At 36.4% G+C, this 23,884-nt stretch overlaps 2 protein-coding genes across 2 annotated transcripts in view; one reads left to right on the forward strand and one right to left on the reverse strand.

Annotated features, from left to right (window-relative positions):
• Positions 1 to 16,849, reverse strand: part of pvalb7 (parvalbumin 7) — a 71,347-nt gene extending 54,498 nt beyond the window's left edge. Inside the window, 1 exon segment of the mRNA NM_205574.2 lies at positions 16,572 to 16,849. The gene's annotated coding sequence lies outside the window, so the exon portion shown is untranslated.
• The window catches only part of ncf4 (neutrophil cytosolic factor 4), a 45,205-nt gene that overhangs the window by 19,558 nt on the left and 1,763 nt on the right, over positions 1 to 23,884 (forward strand). The window contains 3 exon segments of the mRNA NM_205711.2: positions 16,673 to 16,771; positions 20,190 to 20,365; positions 21,871 to 21,936. Coding sequence (NP_991274.2) covers positions 16,673 to 16,771; positions 20,190 to 20,365; positions 21,871 to 21,936 — 341 coding nt within the window.

A 23,884-nucleotide genomic window follows, 5' to 3' on the forward strand; every position in this document is an offset into this window, starting at 1 on the left:
CCAGAGCAGCGACCACAAAGAAACCACATAAAATGTGATTTATATCCTACGCCCATTTGTAAGTAAGGGCAGAAAGGTGAACGAAAGCCAATGTGTGTGTGAGAGTTGCAGTTTAATGGGCAGTAATTTAAAATAAGCTGAATTAAATTACATCAAGCCTGCAAAGTGATACTATTGTAAATAAATCAGAAATATTCAACAATACTTTTAATATGAGTGTGTATGGGGGTTTTGCAGTACTGGGTTGTGGCTGGAAAGGCAAAAAAATATGCCAGAATTGTTGGTGGTTCATTCCACTGTGGCAACCTCTGAAATAGAAACTATAAGCTCAAGGAAAACTAATGAATGTGATAATTTATTGGATAAAGGACAGAGTCTCTGGAAGTTTTTTGAAGTGCAAGTGGTTGAAAAGCATTAAGTATTAATCATTTCTGTGTAAACTATTTTCTCCATATTATTTAAAGTTAGGTTGTTAAACAGTCACATAAGATCAAGTTGTTACATTTCTGAATCTCACTATAGGATTTAATAAAATATGACCTTCATCAGGTTAGGAAATTTTGACTATCATCACCCAAATTATAACATGTCATTTTTTCTAATGAGATCATGCTGATTGTGTCAGGGTTATGTTTCCGCTGTGTTTAGTTTCTGTGTATTTTGTTCTGTCTCTTTACTTATTGACTAGTTAGTTTCTATAGCCGCTAATTAGTTCACACCTCTTCTGTTTTTCCAGGATAAGTTCCTCGGCACTTTTTTCTTTAGTTTCTTGTCCAGTAATTATTATTAGTATGTCATGTTTACTCCAGTATATTTCCTTTCGGATTTATTGTTAAAATATGTTTTATTGTACTCCTTTGTAATGCACTTATATTATATACAGAGGAGCTCATTATGGACTGATATCAGTTGATCAATTGTTCAAACTTGCTTAGGAAGTAGCTCAGTTTTCACATGAAATCAGGTTGAATGGTTTTGTTAAGCCTACACTGTAAAAAAACAACAACAACTTAATTTTACAGAAAAAAACTCTGAATTTTTTACAGTAATTTTTTGTCATTTCACATTATATTCAAAACTTAGTAAAATGACAACCAATCTCTCTAAATTAACCATTTGACTTTCATTTTAGGTACTTTATTATTAAAGACAAGTTACCGACATTTTTGTTTTTTATACAGGGAAATTACAGTATTATTTATACAGTATTTTTTCTGTTATTTTAAATTATATTCAAAAGTTCGTAAAAATTACAAACATTATCTGTAAATTAACGGCTTGACTGTTGTTTTATGTACTAGATAAGTGATGACAAATTACAGCATTATCTGTTTTATACAATAAAATTGACATATTATTTACAGTGTTTTTTCCTGTTTTTTAAGTACATTTAAAATTACGTAAAATTAAAGTAATAAATTGTAATTACTTGCTCTGTAAAAAAAAAAAAATGTAAAAAAAAGGTCAAATGACTGGCAGCAATGGCTGCCAAACAAAAACCATTAAATTAAGGTAAAAATTCTTTGGTGAAATAAAGTGCAAAAAATTATAAATCTACAGATATTGTCATTAAAATGTTTACAGAGAAACACTGTTATTTTACAGACTTTACCTAGATTATTACTATCAAATCCATTAAATAAAGTAACACATTAAGAGCGCTTACATACACCTGTTCCAGATTCCGCTGATTGCACACACACAGTCGGAGGACTGTTATGAACTGATTACATGCACTTTAAAAGCAGCACAGACGCACGCATCAATTGCTTAGTCTTGTTATACTGCTACTGTGAACATTATGACGCGTTTCTCTTCTTTTGTTTTGTTTCTTAATTTTTTATGCTGTTTGCTGCCAGGACTGATCATTTGCTTGTTAATTGACCATGACTCTGGATTCCCTGCATACATCTGTTTGCAGTTTGCCCCTGTGTTGACTGTTGCTTACCTGACCATATCTGTGTAATAAACCTGCATTTGAATCTGCACTTCTTTGTCAGGGTCCCCTTCACGTTACAGTTCCATTTCAAATAAGATTTGGAACTGAATCATTTCATACAACTTAAACCTCTACATGTTTTAAAGTAATACTATTCAATAAAATGTAATGTTATAGTTGTGAGAATTGTAATCAGTTGTATCTCGTTTGATGTTTTTTCCAAACTTTTTTGATCCAAAAAAAAAAATGTTAAATTACGACCAAGAGCATGTCTTGGCATTTTATTAAAGGCGTTTAATTGTTAAAAAAAAAAATAACATTGTTTTCTCTTGAAGTCACTTTATTGATGGTGTTCGATCATAATAATCTAGGAAAAGTCTGTATAATAACAGTGTTTCTCTGTAAAACTCTTATCGTGTTACTTTATTAAATGGATTTGATCATAATAATCTAGGTAAAGTCTGTAAAATAACAGTGTTTTTTCTGTAAATATTTTAATGAAAATATCTGTGGATTTATTATTTTTTTGCACTTTATTTAAACAAAGAAATTTTACCGAAATTTTATGGTTTTTGTTTGGCAGCCGTAGCTGCCAGTCATTTGACCTTTTTTTTACGGTTTTTTTTTTACAGTGTAGTTCACACTACATGATTTTGAACATCAGCGGATCACTGTGCCGTTCACACCACGCAACACTACGTAATTGATCACACACTACATGATCTGATAACAACTGGTTCCCTAAAAGCTCTGTCAAGCTTAAGTACAGCCAATAGCTATTTTTTCATCCAAAGATGTAAATTAACTTTATGCGCAAAACTATATTATTGCATAAAAGACAAGCGAAGGAAGCACCTTTTCCTTCCAACGAGTCAAAGCTAACAAAATCGTCACTTCCTGATTAACTTGCATCAAATATCAATTGTAAAAATGGAATTGGCTGCAGTAAGAGAAGCTGCGTCAATCTTTTTTTTTTATTTTTTTATTTAACAAATGACTTGCGTCACAGAAGGCAATCCTATAACACGCAGTTAACGCGTGGTGGCGTTTGAAGGCGTGAAACGAGGAGCACAGACGCTGTTGATTCTGGAGGTCATTTATAATATAGGAAGACTATGTAATAACACTTATAACAAAATCACATGACCTTTGTTAATGGTGTTAGGTGTTTCCATCGAAATTTATCCGCATCTTTTTTTATCAAATAAAAATGTTATCCTACTTAGTTATACACATATGTTTTTTTATGCACAATTTTTAGTTTATGTGCATTTTGGCATTTCCGTCAACTGTTTTTTATTGCGCATATCCTAAATGTGCATAAAAATAGGTGGATGGAAACATAGCTAATGAATGTTGAGGGAGGAGCCGCCAGAAAAAGCTGAATACTTGTGTGCTGATAACATCACTGACAGAGTTTAACGAACTTTACTAACTTCTCTGAAAGCTTTTTTTTTTTTTTTATAATTATTTTTTAGGGGTTTTTACCTTTATTAATAGGACAGTGGAGATATAGAGACAGGAAAGTGTGGGGAGCAGAGATAGGGGAAGGATCAGCAAAGGACCTCAAGACAGGAATCGAACTCGGGTCGCTGCGAGCACCTCGGTGCTATGTGTCGACGCACTAACCACTAGGCTATTGGCGCCGACTTCTCTGAAAGCTTTTAAGGGAGTGTTTACAAAACATCGTCAATCAGCTGATGTGTCAGCAGATCACTCATGACAAGATTTAAGTGGATAGATGTGGCTTTAACTCGAGGGGCCATATCATACACCTGGCGTTATAAAGTGCAAGACGTGTTTGCTCCGACTTATTGCTATTTTCAGACCAGCGCAACCTTAATTTTCCACCAGTTTTCCACCATGTTGTATAAATAGCAAATTCATTTGCACCACGTTGTAGTCTCATGGGTGTTCCGGTCTAGAAAAGAGTTTTGTGGAACTAAAATCTCACAGCAATTCGTAACTTTTTGATTTAGTGGCTAAATCATATGAATTCGTACGATTTTTTGTACGATATGCTCATCACCCAATGCCGTTTGGGGTTCGGGGTAGGGTTGGGTGCTAGCCTCCTTTTTAAAACTGTATATTTTTGTACGACTGAACTCAAACACATTAGTACGACTTAGCCACTAAACTGACAAAACGTAAAATACTTTTGTTTCCTCGTGAGATCAGGCTGAAATAGACTGTACAAAAGACCAGCTGAAAGCAGGTCTAGCGCAGAGTGAGTCAGTTTTGCGCCTCACTTACACATTGCTTAACACACAGGATGTACAGCAATACGCAAATGTCTTGACAAATTAAAAACGAATTAAAGGATTAAAATGGTACAGAAACCACCGCCTCCATGCCTTCTTCATTTCAGAGGGCTTTTTTCAGTTTATTCATGACAACTTGCTTTTGTATAATGTTATTATTTTTAGTAGTAGTTTTTATTATATGCAAATTTATATTTGTTTTAATAAAAACAAGCTTAGATTTGTCCACCTGTCAAGTTTTGGACTATGTGGGGCATACGAATAGGACGTTTGTTTGGATATAACTCAGTTGTTTAATCAAACTTCGTTATTATTGTCCATTTATTAGTTTGCTGGAAATTAGAACTGAATTTAGAAATATTTTCTAAACAAATGTTTGCGCTTAACAAACGAAAATATGTAGGCTAATAGACGTCTTTGCATGCAACTCGTTTCCTTATCAACGAATGAAAGAAAAAGAAAGTGAAGGTAATGCCCGATTGGAGGAGGATCATTCTTAGCCTCGTGCTGCAGATGGTCTGTTTAACTGTTTTCTCTGTAGTGAAGTTTTAATGAAATAAAAACTAAAACTAATAAAAAAATCAAACTATTATAACCTTGCCGCCAACCACCGGATGCCCTTCCAGCTGCAACCCAACACTGGGAAAGTAATTTTGAATCTCTGCACGATTTACTATGAAATTGTAGTTTTGTAGATTTCTACATTTAACTGTTAATCCACAATCACTCAAAGCTCCATTAGTTCTGCCAAAAGGTTATATTCTGTAACACGTTTCGACCTTGACACACTTCCTACACACACCAGCCTGTCTTTTATTGTCTCCTCTAAACATTTCTCCTGTGACATCTCATCCTGATGTGGATGGATGTAGCAGCTACGTTGATAAATCTCAAACAGTGCTGGACATTTGTCTTCATATGCTCATGTAAGGACACACATGATTCAAAGCACGCAGCTCCACGTGGACATCAGACCCTTATTCTGGTGTGTTTGTGTGGCTGAAAGTGACAGATTACACTTCTTATAACACCATATAGAACAAAAAAGGATCTGGAAAGCAAGACTGGGAGAGATAGATATGTGGGTGGTGTTGTCGCTTAGCGGTTAAATATCCGAGAAAGCTTGCAGGTTCGAACTTCACAAGGGGTGATTCATGAGCTGTCCCTATTGCAGACATTTTTATTTAGGAGATTTCACCCGAAGATGAAGATTCTGTCATCATTTTTGCACCCTTGTCATTTCAGTTCTTTCTTCAGGAGCAAGATGTTCATGCACACAAAACATACAGAGACCATAGAACTTTTTGCCACAAATGGTCTTCTGAAACCAGATTAGATGCGAGAAGATAGCAGATGAGCATCACATGAGCTTCATCACATTTGACACATATGGAACAAGTGGTTTCAAAATGGTCTTGTGAGCACATTTTTTCATATCAAAATGATGTAACATCACACGTTTCATGTGTGTTTCATATTTGTTCTATGTTTAAAGCTTATGTGATGTTTAATATGGTTTTGCTGTGGGAGGAGTGGTGTAAAAAATGCAACTATGATTGAATATTTAATGCAAAAGTTAAATTTGAGAGCAGAGTTGGGGTATAAAAGGGAACATTTCAGGAATCAGCATACTTGGAAAATACCACAGGTCATGTAAACTACATTAGTGGGACTCACGAGCAGCAAGAACATTTTTCAAAATATATATATTTTTTGCATTTTATGGAATGAGATGAGGTTGAGTAAATTTACAAAATGTAACTTTTTTTCAGGCACATCTGAACCTTGTGGAAAACACACACTGTTCATATTGAGTACATACCTTATGAAAAAGAGCAGCATGAACATTTTTCAAAATATCCCTCCCTCCATTTCATTTCATGATTGAAATAAGATTGAGTTAATTAACAAAATGTCATTTTTTTCTGGCTCGACTGAACCTGTGAAAAACAACACACAGGTCATGCTGAATACTTAATTTATGAAAAAGTGCAGCATGAACATTTTTCTAAATTTCTTTTTTGCATTTCATGAATAGCATGAGGTTGAGTAAATTAACCAAATTTAACTTTTCAAAGGCACAACTGAACCTGTGGGAAATGCCACACAGGTCATTTTGAGCACATACTTTATGAAAAAGAGCAGCATGAACATTTTTCAAAATATCTTTTTTTTTTTTGCATTTCATGGAATGAGATAAGGTTGACTGAATTAACAAAATATAACTTTTCTAAGGCACAACTGAACCTGTGGAAAACACCACACAGGTCATATTGAGTACATGCTTTATGAAAAAGAGCAGCATGAACATTTTTCAAAATATCTTTTTTTTTTGCATTTCTGGGAACAAGATGAGGTTGAGTAATTTCCCCCACAGTCCAAAGACATGCTCTAAAGGTGAATTAATCAACTAAATTGGCTGTAGTGTACGTGTGTGATTGAGTATATATGGATGTTTCTCAGTACTGGGTTGCAGCATGAAGGGCATCGGCTGTGTAAATAATATGCTGGATAAATTGGCGGTTTATTCCGCTGTGGTGACCCCTGATGAAAAGAGTCTAAGGGACTAAGCTGAAGGAAACGAAATGAATAAATAAACTTTTCTTAGGCACAACTAAACCTGTGGAAAATACCACAAAGGTCATGTTGAGTACATACTTATGAAAAAGAGCAGCATGAACATTTTTCAAAATATCTTCTTTTTTTTGCATTTAATGAAATGAGATGAGGTTGAATGCATATCACCAAATGCTCTAAGTAGGATACAACCAATTCCTGAGACATGTGGGAAGCTTGATTGAAAATCAAAGCCTTTTCTTTCCACTGTATCACTGTAAGGACTTCAGACAATAGAAGAAAGCCATTATGGAGAGATTGGAGATACTGTTTCAGTGAATCTCTTTTTTTCCATTAGAGTCCATCTGAGAGAAGATATTTTAAGCATTATATAGTCATGCATAAAGACATTTTAAGGGTTATAATCACAATCACACTCGCGCACTATTGTACTTTCACAGTTATTTTCATAGTCTGTTTCTTAAAGGACAACGATTTCACACCTGATCTTGGCGCGAAAGTCCCAGACTTCTTGGTTTGGATAGTTACTTGTGTTATAAAAGAGAGGTGTCTGTTGGCTTTAGCATACTTTTGGTAGATTCAATCCAGTTTTCCTTTTAGTATTTTGTCCAATTATAAGCATTGATAGGCAGGTTAATAGATGACAGCCCTCCATGGTTAAACTCCTCTGTCATGTGTCATGGCCCCAGAGAGTGATCTCGTCTCTTTATATCCTGCTCTGATCCCCCAGTTGAGAAGAGCCAAAGTGGGTCACTCATTTAAGTAGGAGAAAAAAAAACTGCTTCTTCTCCTCCCTTTTGGCCGGCCACGTGCTAATGAGCTCATTTCAGAGGTCATTGACTTCTTAATTGAAATCGGAGTGCTTTGTGACCCCCAGAGTCATGCTATAATTAGATATATGTTCTCTGACTTCTTGATCCCGTGTGGAAATAACTCCCCGAATGTGACCAAACGGTAAGACCTCTAAGTGAAAAAGCTGCTAGAGCCATATGATTGTTTGAGAAATGTTTTGTTTGTTTGCATACTTTACATTCCACTATAGTTGACAGTTTGAACCAACATTTACAGTAGCTTCAGTCTTCAAACTTCTTTTAGGACTTTTTTTTAGCTGGTTTGTTCTCGACCTACTTCAATATCGAGTGCAGCTCAAGCCCTGAGGTCTTCATTTTCGCTTAATTTGTAGGTTCTGTTATTACGGCGACTTGTCTGAAAAGCACACGTTATAATAGTCTTGACATTTTAGATTATTCAATTAAACTTCTTGGTTTTTTCATCTTTGTTGATCCTAGAACAACATTCCAATCAAGTTTAATATATATGTTTTAGGTTCTGTTAAGTTTAAGCTTATAGTTAGGATTATGAGTTTGTACATCATTTTCTTCCAGTTATTAATCCTCTCTGATTTTGGTAATAATACATCGTTAGGTTTAGGGATCACATGGATGTTCTAGGATCAACATACACTACCTGACAAAAGTCTTGTCGACAATCCCAGTTGTATGAGCAACAAATAATAACTTGTTTTTTAGTTGATCATTTGGAAAAGGGGCAGATGGTAGATGTTTCTGATGAATCATCTGTTAAACTGCTTCCCAATCATCACAAATACTGCAGAAGACCTATTGGAACCCACATGGACCCAAGATTCACTCAGAAATCAGTCAAGTTTGGAAAAGTCATGGTCCATATCAAAGATCCAAAAATCAAAGAGGGTCAAGGTGCTCAGGGTTTGGCCAGCCAAATCACCATATATGAACATTATTGAGCATGTCTGGGGTAAGATGAAAGAGGAGGCATTAAAGACGAATACAAAGTATCTTGATGAACTCTGTGAGTCCTGGGAGTCTTGTTAAGTGACAATACTTTGGTCTAAGCAAAGTCAGACCTTACAGCCCTAATTAAATAATTAAAAATCATATTTTATTTTGGTAAATTAAGCATAATCTAGAGGCCTTTCCCCTTCATATAAGCCAATTCTAATGCCAACTGATCAACTAGAAGTATTTGTTGTTCCTAAAACTAGATCACAAGACTTTTGTCAGGTAGTGTAGATGTGGATCGCATTCTACTTGGAAAAATCACACTCAACAGGTGACTATATAAGTCAGAATTGATAAGATATAAATGAATAATTACATAGTGATGCAATAAATACAGTAAGCACTCATATCATTATAAATTATTATTATAAATGCGTATTGGCCTGATAAGAACATACATAATTCTGATTTATACTTGAATGGCTGCTGAATACTTGATTCTGATTGGCTGGTGAATATTCTAAACACACAATTTCGACGGCATTGCAGTTCCATACCACTATGCTGAATCATTTCAGTGATTTCACAGCCACAACAGTCATAAATCAAATCAAAACTAAACTGAATGGTTTGGATGAGATGCGTAAGAAACTAGACCTACAGACAGGAGCAGTATGAAGACAAAAACCTGACAAATGTCTGAAATACAAGATCTGTGTCTTTAGGTGTGGTAACCATAGTATGCTCATATAAATGTATAGTGTAATCAGACTCCCTTCTATCGAATTATTTGAAATATTTCAATGAACCATCATTATTATTTCCACATTAATCGCTTCTGCCATTTAGAGTTTTGTAATTTGTAAGTGGATTTGAGAAAAGAAAGAACTACCTTGCAAAAATGCTTTTCTTACTGTACATTCTACTGATTTTTTTTTTTTGTCTTGTTTCTAGTCAAAATATCTAAAAAAGTATCGAAGGAAGCATTTTCTTTGCAAGCAAAACACAATGTTTTGTTTTCAGCAATAATATGCTAATATTAGGTGAGTATTTCCTTCAAACAAGCAAAATAATCTGCCAATGGGGTAAGAAACATATTCTTGTTTTTCCTTTTGACATAAGATTATTTTTCTTACCCATTTGACTGACACTTCATTTTGTGATAATATTTCTTAAAACAAGACAATATGTTTTGCTTGTATAGATAATCCTTCTTGATTTAAGAATTTGTAGATATTTGGATTAGAAACAAGACAAAAAAATCTAAGTAAGAAAAGTGTTTTTGCTGTTTAAAGACATTTCATTTAGACGTATTAGGTTTTCTTATGTTTTCTTCATTATTTACGTTCTTTGTTAAGATTTTATTCTGAAAAGTTCACATCAAGATTTGTATATATCCATCTAAATATGTTAATTTCTTCCAAATTTAGAGAATCATCTGTTATTGGTTGCTGGTATTTTATTATTGATGCATCCCTACAATAATAACAAAGTATGTAAACGAATGCAGAAAGTAAGGCCAATCAGTATTCTGTATGCAAATGTTGCTGTTGCAACATTTATTTTTAAACGTGGAATATTCTATAATATAAGTGAAATTTTTGTTTAAGGTTCTCTAAGGAATAATTCTCCCAAAGAATGACAATTTTAACTGCGTTTGGACTAGGGCTGGGCCGATAAACATTATTATATCAAATCAAGATAAAATTTATGTCAATAACATTGACAAGCTATGCACTTTTTTACTCTATGTTGATCCAAGAGCACGGGCAAGGCAGTGGCGCGGCCTCACAGCAAGAAGGTCGCTGGGTCGAACCTCGGCTCAGTTGGTGTTTCTGTGTGGAGTTTGCATATTCTCCCTGCCTTCGCATGGGTTTGCTCAGGCTTCCCCCACAGTCCAAAGACATGCAGTACAGGTGAATTGGGTAGGCTTAATTGTCCTTAGTGTATGAGTGTGTGTGTGGATGTTTCCCAGAGATGGGTTGTGGCTGGAAGGGCATCCGCTGCGTAAAAACTTACTGGATAAGTTGGCGGTTCATTCCCCTGTGGCGACCCTGGATTTATAAAGGGACTAAGCCGACAAGAAAATGAATGAATGATCCAAGAGCCAATCACACAGCAGAAATGTGCAACAATGAGAATTTAAAAGTGTGTCAATATAAGAGATGTACCGAATTGTCGACCACAAAAAAATTTTATCCCTCTAATTTTTGTGGTTTCAGTCATTGTTGGGGTGCTCTTTGAAATCTGGAAGCAGATATATATTGTTGTTGTTCAATATGGAAAAAAAATGTCGAGATTGCATTATTGTCATATCACACAGCCCTTGTATGGACTCTATTGACTTCTATTGTATGACCAAACAATTGTGAGCCACATCACAAATAAATAAAATGGGTTTGAAAAACATGTGGCTGTGTAAATAATTTTTGAGTGAGCTTTCTCTAGCTAAACCCTAATGCTAAAACGGAAACTAACAGCCATTAACATCCATATATGGAAAAGATGCTAAGGAAGTCAATAGCCCCTTTCACACATGCAGACCTTTTCTGAGAAAATTACAGACAATTTTCCGGAAAGGTCTGTATGTTTGAACAGGCACTTTTTGAAGATACTGTTAAATTTGTTCAGGCAATTTTCGGGAAAGAGAAGTTCAGAAGCAGCAAAATGCTGCTCTGTGTGAACGCAGAGAGAAATTTCAGGAAAGAGCGCGCTAACGATTAGAACACGCTGACGCGAGACATCTACTCCAGCCAATGAGAACATTTAGACGTATTCACATCCGCGCAGTTTATGAAAATAAAAGCTTTTGAATATTTTTCCAGAAACATTTAGTTGCTAGATGTTAGTCAGATAATGTTTCTGTTTTTTCTTAATGCCAACTGTGTAAAAAAAAAAAATATTAATAAAATGCTTATGATAAACCGCTGTTTGTTTAATTTCAAGCTCTGCTTCAGTTGCTTGACGCGTGTGCACGTGAAGTGCAGGATTGCTCCGGTGAGCGCCAGCACACACACATATGTACATCTTGACATGTTAAAGTGTTCCTCCATGTTTTCAGCGAAGTTGTTCACAATACTTGTCCATCCACAGAAATTGTAATGTAGTCAAATGTGTTTGCGTTTCTACCCTTGGATGTCTCTGGGACAAGCTGCATGAATGCTAACGTTAAAGCTTTAGATATAAAGGTGAACCCATCAAGAAACACCCGACCCCTTATATGTTAACAAATACAAGTACAGCCGTTAAGAGGTCATTTCTGATTAATGATGTCAGAATTTTCTGTATTTTAGAATGTGTGAATAGTCTTTTCCAGAAAAATTCCAGAACGTCCTCGTCTGTGTGAACAATGCTTTTTGAACGTACCGATCGTTCCAGTGATTTTCCGGATATTTACCACTATCACTGTAAAAGGGGATAAAGGCTATCGGTTTCCAGTACTCTTCAAAATATCTTCCTATTTGTTCAACAGAAGTAAGAAGCTTTAACGGGTTTACCACAAGTGAAGCACTCAAATATTATTTTTGATGCTTGTTCAAACTACAAACTACAAGCTACATTATTTAAAATAAGCTGAAACAACACAAGTCTTAAGATTTTATTTAAACAACTTAATTTTAATGGTAAATCCACTTGAATTGGTTAAATGTGTTAAGTGATTAAGTTAACTTAGTCGATTTGTGTTGAGACAACATGAATTAATTGTATTGAATGATATGTGTGATTTGTGCTCTTTGTTCAAACTACTTATTTAAAATGAGCTGAAACGAAACAATTCTTGAGATTTCATTGGGACAGCCTACACTAAAAAAAATTATTCAGAGATGATTCCTTGGATTTACTCAATTTGTTACGTTAAGTGGTTGTAAACAATTTATTTGTGTTGAATTTAAGTAAACAAATTAAGTTGAACATTATAAAACTTAATTTGTTTGTTTAAATTCAACACAAATAAATTGTTTGCAACAGTTCCGCATGCAACACTTTTTTCAGTGTAATTTTTTATGTTCAATCCACATAAATTGGTTAAAAGAGTTAAGTTAACTTAATCGATTGGCGTTGAGACAACATGAATGAACTGTGTCGAACCCAAAAATTTTTACAGTGTGGTTTTTGCTGCTTGTTCAAAATACTTATTCAAAATGAGCTAAAACAACACAATTCTTAATAGATTTTAGGGACAACTTAATTATTTTATGTTCAATCCACTTAAATCTGTTAATTTCACTTAATCGATTTGTCCTGAGACCACATTTTTTACAACGAGGCTGCGTACATGATAACTGATGTTTCAGTTTTGGACGAACTATCAAAATGGCTTGTGCAGCTAAGGGTAACATTATCTACACCTTTTAAATGTAGCTTTGTATGTTCAGTAGTTCAGATGCAGAGGAAAAAAAAATCAATGAAAAGGATATTAGTTTCAATACAAAGCTGCCTAGTAAGGCACTGCAGCGATGCTAAAGCTACAGAGAACCTTTCTCAGCGCTAGGCTAATTAGCACATATATTACATTGGGAAAACTAAGGGAAAGGAAATTGCTTTGTCAAATTTCCACATAGCAGTGGCACAATTCTCACACATTTCCAAGACCTGTTTAATATCCAGTGTTGTTTAACCGTGTAATAAAAAGACAAGAGACAAGGCGCAAAAGAAAACGTTAGCCCAATATGAGGTGTTGTTTTGCTGTTAGCTCTTGATATTGGTCCGACGGCATGCAGTTTGTTGGTTATAACAAGCTTGTTTTACTAGTTTTGTGGGGTTGTCACAATTTCAATATGTAGCGTCCTCTTTTCTAGGAAATATCATACTAGATTTTTTGCAGCTTAAAATATAGCCTCATTTTAGGGTGGCTAAAGAAGCCAATTATTATACCCAGTTACTCTCCTGCACTATATAACAAAGTTAACCCACACAACTGACCCAGAAGCCATTTTTAGGGTTTCACAGCAGCAGCGGGCCTGAAATAGTTTCTTCATCTGATGTTACTGAGCCTGCGCTGATACTTGCTCTGTTCGCATGACTTTGTGGAGAATTTCACATCGCGTTTTGGCACAAATTGTATCTTTCTGTTCAGATGCTGCCTACGAGCGTGCACGGACACACACACACACACACACACACACACACACACACACACACACACATGCGTGCTTACACTTAAAGCAACTGCCAAGATGTAATTAGCTGCTAACATCTAACACGTCTCACCTACACACTCCTACTCATGCAAACAAACCAAGCGACCCACAGCTCAGCAGATTTACAACATTATTTAAACATACAGAGATAGCGTGAGAACAGATGCCCACTCATGCCCATCACACACACACACACACACACACACACACACACACATGAACACATGCATGTGTGTGTTTAGCGTACGGTTACACACAGCAGAAACACCAGCCCACTATATACCCTACGATCAATGATGTAGTGAGCTGCATCAGCTTGCATGTTTAAGTTTGTGTAAAATTACTTTTTTTTAAATAAATATTTATAATAGATTGACATAACATTGAAATGCTGTCATTTTATAGTTTTATTTTATTACTTGATGTCTCTAATGTGTCTATTTTGTCAAAAAAAATCGTTGAAACTATATGTGAAAGAAAGTTGATTCTTGAAGAAATTGTGTTTGAGATCTTGGTTTCTTTTGATTGCGGTACGCTTAAGGACTGATAATGTATGTTCTTTTGCAGCGGCTTTTCAATTATTTTTTCATTTAGTATCTTTAATATCACTTTCACACACATCAATGACTTTTGAATTGAGTTTTTTTTAGTTTTGCTTTCTTTCTTTTGATGTTTTGCTCACTTTATGTTTTATTTTCTAAAAGACGGACGACAGACAGATAGATAGATATGAAGTTTAAAAGATGGATGGATGGAGGAATGGATGGATGCACGGACAGATGTATATTAAGTTTGATAGATAGATAGATAGATAGATAGATAGATAGATAGATAGATAGATAGATAGATAGATAGATAGATAGATAGATAGATAGATAGATAGATAGATAGATAGATAGATAGATAGATATGAAAACAGATAGATGGATGGATGGATGGATGGATGGATGGATGGATAGGTGGATGGATGGATGGATGGATGGATGGATGGATGGATGGATGGATGGATGGATGGATGGATGGTTGGATGGATGGATCGATGGATGGACGGACGATGGATGGATGGATGTATATGAAGTTTACTAGATAGATAGATAGATAGATAGATAGATAGATAGATAGATAGATAGATAGATAGATAGATAGATAGATAGATAGATAGATATGAAAACAAATAGATGGATGGATTGATGGATGGATGGATGGATGGATGGATGGATGGATGGATGGATGGATGGATGGATGGATGGATGGATGGATGGATCGATGGATGGATGGATCGATGGATGGATGGATGTATATGAAGTTTACTAGATAGATAGATAGATAGATAGATAGATAGATAGATAGATAGATAGATAGATAGATAGATAGATAGATAGATAGATAGATAGATAGATAGATAGATAGATAGATAGATAGATATGAAAACAGATAGATGGATGGATGGATGGATGGTTGGATGGATAGATGGGTGGATGGATGGATGGATGGATGGATGGATGGATGGATGGATGGATGGATGGTTGGATGGATGGGTGGATGGATCGATGGATCGATGGATGGACGGACGATGGATGGATGGATGTATATGAAGTTTACTAGATAGATAGACAGACAGATAGATAGATAGATAGATAGATAGATAGATAGATAGATAGATAGATAGATAGATAGATAGATAGATAGATAGATAGATAGATAGATAGATAGATAGATAGATAGATAGATAGATAGATAGATATGAAAACAAATAGATGGATGGATTGATGGATGGATGGATGGATGGATGGATGGATGGATGGATGGATGGATGGATGGATGGATGGATCGATGGATGGATGGATGTATATGAAGTTTACTAGATAGATAGATAGATAGATAGATAGATAGATAGATAGATAGATAGATAGATAGATAGATAGATAGATAGATAGATAGATAGATAGATAGATAGATATGAAAACAGATAGATGGATGGATGGATGGATGGTTGGATGGATAGATGGGTGGATGGATGGATGGATGGATGGATGGATGGATGGATGGATGGTTGGATGGATGGGTGGATGGATCGATGGATCGATGGATGGACGGACGATGGATGGATGGATGTATATGAAGTTTACTAGATAGATAGACAGACAGATAGATAGATAGATAGATAGATAGATAGATAGATAGATAGATAGATAGATAGATAGATAGATAGATAGATAGATAGATAGATAGATAGATATGAAAACAGATGGATGGATGAATGGATGCATGGATGGATGGATGGTTGGATGGATGGGTGGGTGGATGGATGGATGGATGGATGGATGGATGGATGGATGGATGGATGGACGGACGATGGATGGATGGATGGATGGATGGGTATGAAGTTTACTAGATAAGATAGATAGATAGATAGATAGATAGATAGATAGATAGATAGATAGATAGATAGATAGATCTGTGATTAATCTATAATATTTAAGTGTAATCTCAAAAAGCATTTAAATTAGATATGCTGTTTTTTATAAATACCACAGTAATACCATTGTATGTTTCATACAATAATGTAATAGTACATGCATAAAGTACCTTGTTTCATAGTACATGTAAACCTGTGCTCTTCTTTAGCCACAAAATACAAAAATGATTTTGCAATTGCACAACATGCTACTAAAATCTGATGTCAAAAGAAAAGAAAAAAAGCGAACAATTCAGCATTCCACTCTGCGCTTTGGAAGTGTTAAAAGGAAAACAAAACTACAATAGAAACAATGATCGCTCTCATTTCTTATGAAGAGCAGCATCACTCCAGAATCCCTCTTATTGTCTTTTTCTCAGTTTCCTCCCATTCATTCACTCTCTTCAAAGTTTTCAAAGAACCAGGATCTCTTACCGGCAGCTCGGTCTCACTCAGGATGTCTTTCTCTCTCTTTCCCTCCGTTGGTGTGTGTGTGTCTCCTGCTTGCGTGTCCTCGCTCTTTGTGTGTGTGTTAGGCGGTGTTTGACTTCAGCGGCAGCGGACGCCTGGAGCTCAGTCTGAAGGCTGGAGATGTGATCTTCCTCCTGCGGAGAGTCAATGCAGACTGGCTGGAGGTGAGAGACGGATAACAGGACAGAGGCAGAGAGAAAGGTAGAAGAGGATAGGTAGGAAGGAGGACAGCAGAGAGAGAGAGAGAGAGGAGGGTTTGTAAGAGAAAAAAGGGAGGGAGAGAGTAAAAGGATGGAGTAGCGTGATCTCATTAACGTTTGGAGGTATCTGTAAGTGTGATTGTAGCTTTTAAGATGATGACTTGCTACGCCGCTAACTATGTTTCCATCCACCTGTTTTTAAGCACATTTTGGAATATCATATGCTTAATGGAAATGATGAGATCCTCATACGGTACATTTTGAAAATGCACTTTAAAAAATTGTATGTGCACAATTGAGCAGGGTAAACTTTTATCAGATAAGAACAAACGGTCATTAAACTATGATGGAAACACATTTAGGGTACTATCATACGTTTGTTGCTTTTTTCAGACCCACGCAACCCTAATTTTCCCGCTTTGCACCACATTGCTTAAATAGCAAATCCATTTGCGCCACTTTGTGGAGAGGGTGCTCGCTGCAGAGCCATTTGAGGAGAGCTGAGCTCCAGCGAGGGGGAGCATGAGCTGTCGCTCCTCCTCCTGTAAGCTGTTTTAATGCGTACACCAACCCCACCCCTAACCCTACCCCCAGTGACATCACTCGTAGAAGAAGTGCAAAAAAGGTGGAGCTCAAGCTTAAGCTCCCCCTCGCTGGAGCTCAGCTCTCCTCAAATGGAGAGAGCACCACTTGACTTTGTGGAGTCATGGGTGTTGTCTTCTCACGTAAATCCACCAGAGGCCACTGTCGACCGACTGACTTTCTGCTGACCAACTGACTGGTACCCCACCCTCCCCATTCCCTAAACCCAACCAATACCATTTTAAAAAGCAACAATTGATCCACCTAAACCACTAAACCCAACCTCAGTTTTTTATTTTTACATGATTTTAACCTTATTTTATTTTTCCATGATTTCTCTTTTTTTTTTTTATTTTACGTGATCATTTATTTAAAAACAATTTTACCCTTATTTTTGTGCAATTTCACGCTTTTTTATTTTTACATGATTTTACAATTTTTTTAGTTTTACATGATTTCACTTTTTTTTATTTTTACACAATTTCACGCTTTTTTTATTTTTACACGATTTCACTCTTATTTTATTTTTACATGATTACACGCTTATTTTTAGACGATTTCACACTTATTTTATTTTCATGTGATTTCATGCTTATTTTATTTTTACAAGATTTCAAGCTTTATTTATTTTTACATGGTTTTACGATTATTTTATATTTTACATGATTTCATTTTTTTTATATTTTTACACGATTTCACACTTATTTTTTATGCAATTTCATGCATTTTTATTTTTGAACGATTTCACGGTTATTTTATTTTATTTTTCTGTCTATCGTCATAAATAATTATTGTGCATCATAAGATGTGGTAGGGGTAGGGTGTGTTTAAATTTTTCTTTTTGAAATATCTTACTTATTTTTCTACTGTGCTTGAGTATATAAATAACTTGTGACCTTGAAATTCAGAAAAATAAATTACAACAAAATACTTTCACAACCGATTTCATTAGAATAAGCAATATGTTGAAAATCTAAAATTAAGTTTTGATGTAGATGCAGAGAGTAAATAACAGGATGAGAACATGGTTAGATCTAAAAAAATAAAAAGTAGGTAAAAGAAAAGTAAAAATCTGTTTTTTTTTCTGCTTTTAAAAACAATGTCAGTTGGGTTTAGAAAAGGGGGTGGGTGGGGACATCGGCTTGTTAGTCAGTCAGTCGCCAGCAGCATCTGGTGGATTTAGGGAAAAACAGCAGGCGTGAATAGCACCCCCAAGAGAAATTTGAGTTCTAAAAAACGTACACATAGACCTCTGGTGGATTTGCTAAAAACTGCAAAAGAACATACCTCTTGGGATGTATTTCACACTCTCTAGTAATGTATACAGGGGTAAGTATCTATAATGAGCCTGGATTGTGTGTTAGAGTACAGAAGTCGCCCTGAGAAGGAAGAAGAGGCTAAATGTAAGGACAAAACTGAATGATGAAGGGAGAACTGAAAAATGATGACATTAAAAAAAGTAAAGGAGAAGAGGTAAAAGACATTTGTATTGGAGTGGGACACTGAGATTGAGCAGATCTGATCTGAACTCACACAGATTGCTTTTATTTTTTTCAGGCCAAGACAGTAAAGGAGAAGGATTTGACCTGAATTGAATTGCAAAGGGAGAGAGAGAGAGAATTGGATATTGCATAGACATGCAATGGACCCTCAAATAACATTATCAAGATGAGGGAGGGTGAAAGAGAAAGATCAAGTTGTAATTTTGTAGTTCATTGCCATCTAAACTCCTTTTTTTGCTTGAATGCATCTAATGTGTCTGAAGATCTGAGGCATAGTGGTCATTATCCGTCTCACTTCTGGGAACAGTAAAACCCCTGCCGCCCTAATCTGTCAACCACTCTCATCAGATCAGATCTACCCTGCACAGACAGACAGACAGACAGACAGACAGACAGACAGACAGACAGACAGACAGACAGATAGATAGATAGATAGATAGATAGATAGATAGATAGATAGATAGATAGATAGATAGATAGATAGATAGATAGATAGATAGATAGATACAGACAGACAGACAGACAGACAGACAGACAGAGAGACGGACGGACGGACGGACGGACGGACGGACCGACGGACGGACGGAGAGACGGACGGACGGACGGACGGACGGACGGACGGACGGACGGACGGACGGACAGACAGACAGACAGACAGACAGACAGACAGACAGACAGACAGACAGACAGACAGATAGATAGATAGATAGATAGATAGATAGATAGATAGATAGATAGATAGATAGATAGATAGACCAACAGACATATAGACATATAGCTAACATGCAGAGAGACTGATGGACAAACATTGAGAGAGATAGACAGAAAGCAAAGAGATGGATGGAAAGACAGACAGAGTGACCAACAGACAGACAGAAACCAGACAAACAAATGGACTGAGAGACAAACAGATGGATGGGCGGACAGAGAGAGAGAGAGAGAGAGAGAGACAGACAGAAAGTAGACAGACAGATAGACTTACAGAAAGCAGACAGACGGACAGAGAGAGACAGACAGAAAGCAGACGACAGAGAGACAGACAGACAGATGGACAGACAGACAAAAAGATAGACGGACAAGGAGGGAGAAAGATAGACAAACAGACAGAAGGACAGACAGAAAGATAGACAGACAGAGAGAAAGCAGACAGACAGTCTGATGGCAAACGGATGGACTTAGAGATAGATGAACAGACAGCGAGAAAGAGAGACAGACAAACAGAGAGAGATAGAAAGAGAACCAAAGACAGATTGACGGACAGATCTCCTCATCTTTTCCTGCTGGTGTTCCCTCTGTAGGGCACAGTGAGGGACAGAACTGGCATCTTCCCTGAGTCGTTTGTGAAGATTATTAAAGCGCTTCCAGAGAACGAGTCTGATGAAGAGGGCGGAGCTTCCAGGAACAGCAGTCGAGCTCAGGGGTCATACAGCTGTCTTCACTGTTACTTTCTGCAGCCAGAGGGCATCGAGACCAGGTCACACTCACACACACAGACTACGGCTGCACAATGTAACGTTTAAGCATTGACATCGCAATGTGATCATTTGCAATAGTCATATTCCACCATTCGGGCATACCTTTTTTTTACCATTTGTAACTTTACTAGTGGGCGACGCAGTGGTTCAGTAGATAGTGCTGTCGCCTCATAGCAAGAAGGTCGCTGGTTCGAGTCTCGGCTGGGTCAGTTGGCATTTCTGTGTGGAGTTAGCATGTTCTCCCTGCGTTCCCGTGGGTTTCCCTTCGGGTGCTCCAGTTTCCCCCACTGTCCAAAGACATGCGGTACAGGTGAATTGGATTAGATAAATTGTCTGCAATGTATGTATGAGTGTGAATGAATGTGTATGAATGTTTCCCAGAGATGGGTTGCAGCTGGAAGGCCATCCACTGCGTAAAACATGTGCTGAATAAGTTGGCGGTTCATTCTGGTGTGGTGACCCCGGATTAATAAAGGGACTATGCCGAAAAGAATATGAATGTATGAACTTCACTAGTGATTAATTCTGCAGTATTATTTTACATTTAATTATTGAATTACGGTACCTAAATCATGTTAGATCCTCAGAAATCAATCACAAAACACACACACACACAGGCTCGCTAACATACAGTATATATACAAATATACAACATTGTTTAAGAGTGTTGGCATCTAGTTTATATGTTACATTTCGGTGTATTTAAGTTTTTCTACAGACACAATCTATAAAGTGTGAAAAAAGAAACACTTAAAGGTGTATTTAATAAGTTTTTTTTTTAATTAGACTAAAATAAAACACTTCATAAAAAGCCAAAAAAGCCCAAAATTTCAAGTGAATGAAAAAAATGTTTTGGCCTACTGTGTCCACCTTAAACAAATACACACCAGTACTACAACACTCTGGCAGTCACTCTACTCTACTAATTTATTTGTTTTATTTTGGCTAGAATAAAAGCAGTTTTTAATTAAAAAAAAAACATTTTAGGGACACAATTATTAGCCCCTTTAAGCTATGTATTTTTTTTTTAGATAGTGTACAGAACAAACCATCAATATACAATAACTTGCCTAGTTAACCTAATTAACCTAGTTAAGCCTTTAAATGTCACTTTCAGCTGTATAGAAGTGTCTTAAAAATATCTAGTAAAACATTATCTACTGTCATCATGGCAGAGATAAAATAAATCAGTTATTACAAATGAGTTATTAAAACTATTATGTTCAGAAATGTGTTGAAAAAATCTCCCCATTATACAGAATTTGGGAAAAAAATAAAAAGGGGGTGAATTATTCTGGCTTCAACTGTATATTAATTTTGCTGCTTGTTCAAACTACTTAATTAAAATGAGCTAATTCAATTTTCCTAAATTTGCAAAAAAAAAACACAGAACAATTAAGTCAGCTTAATTGATTTGTGTTGGGACAACATGAAGGAATTGTGTGGTTTTGAATAGGACGTTTCTCAGTTAATGTAAAGGTTTTACGATTATTGTCTGTTGTAGGGACATTTGTGTTCAGGAGGATCTCTCTATCCAGCCGTCATATGAAGATCTGCTGTCCAGAATGAGGTACTGTTATCTTGTCCGGTTCAAAAGGTCATCTTTTTTTCTCTCTTTTTTGGAGGTATTTACTGCTATATTGTCTCTTAAAAGGGCAACATGGTGGCTAGCACTGTTGCCTCTGTGTCAACTGTTGCCTCTGTAGCAAGAAGGTCACTGGTTTAAGTTTGCACTGGGCCATGTTCTTCCCTTGCTGGAGTGGATTTCCTTCAGGTGCTCCAGTTTCCCACACAGTCCTTAGACATGCCCTACAGTTAGATTGATCGACAATTAGATTAGATTGACAGACAGACAGACAGACAGACAGACAGACAGACAGACAGACAGACAGACAGACAGACAGACAGACAGACAGACAGACAGACAGACAGACAGACAGACAGATAGATAGATAGATAGATAGATAGATAGATAGATAGATAGATAGATAGATAGATAGATAGATAGATAGATAGATAGATAGATAGATAGATGTTAGATTGACGGATAGATCGACAGTTAGATCGACAGACAGACAGACATAATACAGTATAATAAACAAATAAATGACTGAAGCATATATTGCACAAACTAACCAAAAAGTTATAATTCGCTCACTGGCTACAACAGCAAGCATAATAGTTCACAACATGTGATTATATATGAGTACACACATGCTGATCTCTAGTTTCAATTCTCTTATAATTCTTCTGAGCTTATTTTAATAGCATATGCTGTTCCAAAATGAGACACGCTGTCATCATTTACTGCAGTATAAAAACAGATGTGACATGTAAACACCTCACGATTTCTTCAAAAGCAAAAAAATGGATTCATGCTAACTTCAAAACAACTTGAGTGAGAAATCATTAGATGTCTTAACAGCAGATGTTCTTCTTTTTGTCCTTTTATTCTCTCTGGAAACATCGCGTGGTCTGCAAAACAATATCTCGAGGACCACGTGTTGAGCAGAGCCAGATTAATGTTTAATAATAAAGCTCATTTGCATGATGTTGAATATGCATCTGTTATTGGAGTGCTGCAAGCACCGTGCTGAATAATTAGCATATAGGTCACATGACTGGCGACAAATTGCATTACACTAATTATATTTGCACTTGTTATGACCTCTAAACTACTGTACAATTTTTTTTCCTTGAATTCCCTCTGTCGAGCCCTCAGGGATGTCTTTCATGTGGAAGGTATTGCTCTGAATACAGAAAGCAACCTAATATGGATATTCGACATATAAGAGACATGAGAGCAACAACAAAAGTCATTGTAGCCTGTTATTACATGAAAAAAGTAAGAAATATCAGACGTAACCTCTCTATTGCAAGAAAAAAGTCAGAACTGTGAGATGTACTGTAACATCTAAATTAAAAGAAAACATCAGAAATGTGAGTTTAAATTACCTCTTTCCCTGCCAGCTTTTTAAAAAGTAGTTGCCAGCCACTGCCAGCATTTTCGAAGATTTTTTAACCTAAATTTAACAGCCCTAGAAATCGACTAGCTAGACATATACACTCACTGGCCACTTTATTAGGTACACCTTACTAGTGCTGGGTTGGACCCAATTTTGCTTTCAGAACTGCCTTAATTCTTCATGGCAGAGATTTAACAAGGTAATGGAAATATTCCATATGGACATGATAGTGTCACGCGGTTGCTGCAGATTTGTCGGCTGCACATCCATAATGCATATCTCCCATTCCATCACATCCCAAAGGTGCTCTATTGGATTGAGCTCTGGTGACTGTGAAGGTCATTTTAGTACAGTGAATTCATTGTCATGTTCCAGAAACCAGTCTGAGATGATTTGCGCTTTATAACATGGCACATTATCCTGCTGGAGGTAGCCATCAGAAGATGGGTACACTGTGGTCATAAAGGGATGGACATGGTCAGCAGCAATACTCAGGTAGGCTGTGGTGTTGACACGATGCTCAATTGGTACTAATGGGCCCAAAGTGTGCCA

This window comes from Danio rerio, chromosome 22 (assembly GCF_052040795.2).
Source record: "Danio rerio strain M-AB ecotype USA chromosome 22, GRCz13ab, whole genome shotgun sequence".
Taxonomy (NCBI): domain Eukaryota; kingdom Metazoa; phylum Chordata; class Actinopteri; order Cypriniformes; family Danionidae; genus Danio; species Danio rerio.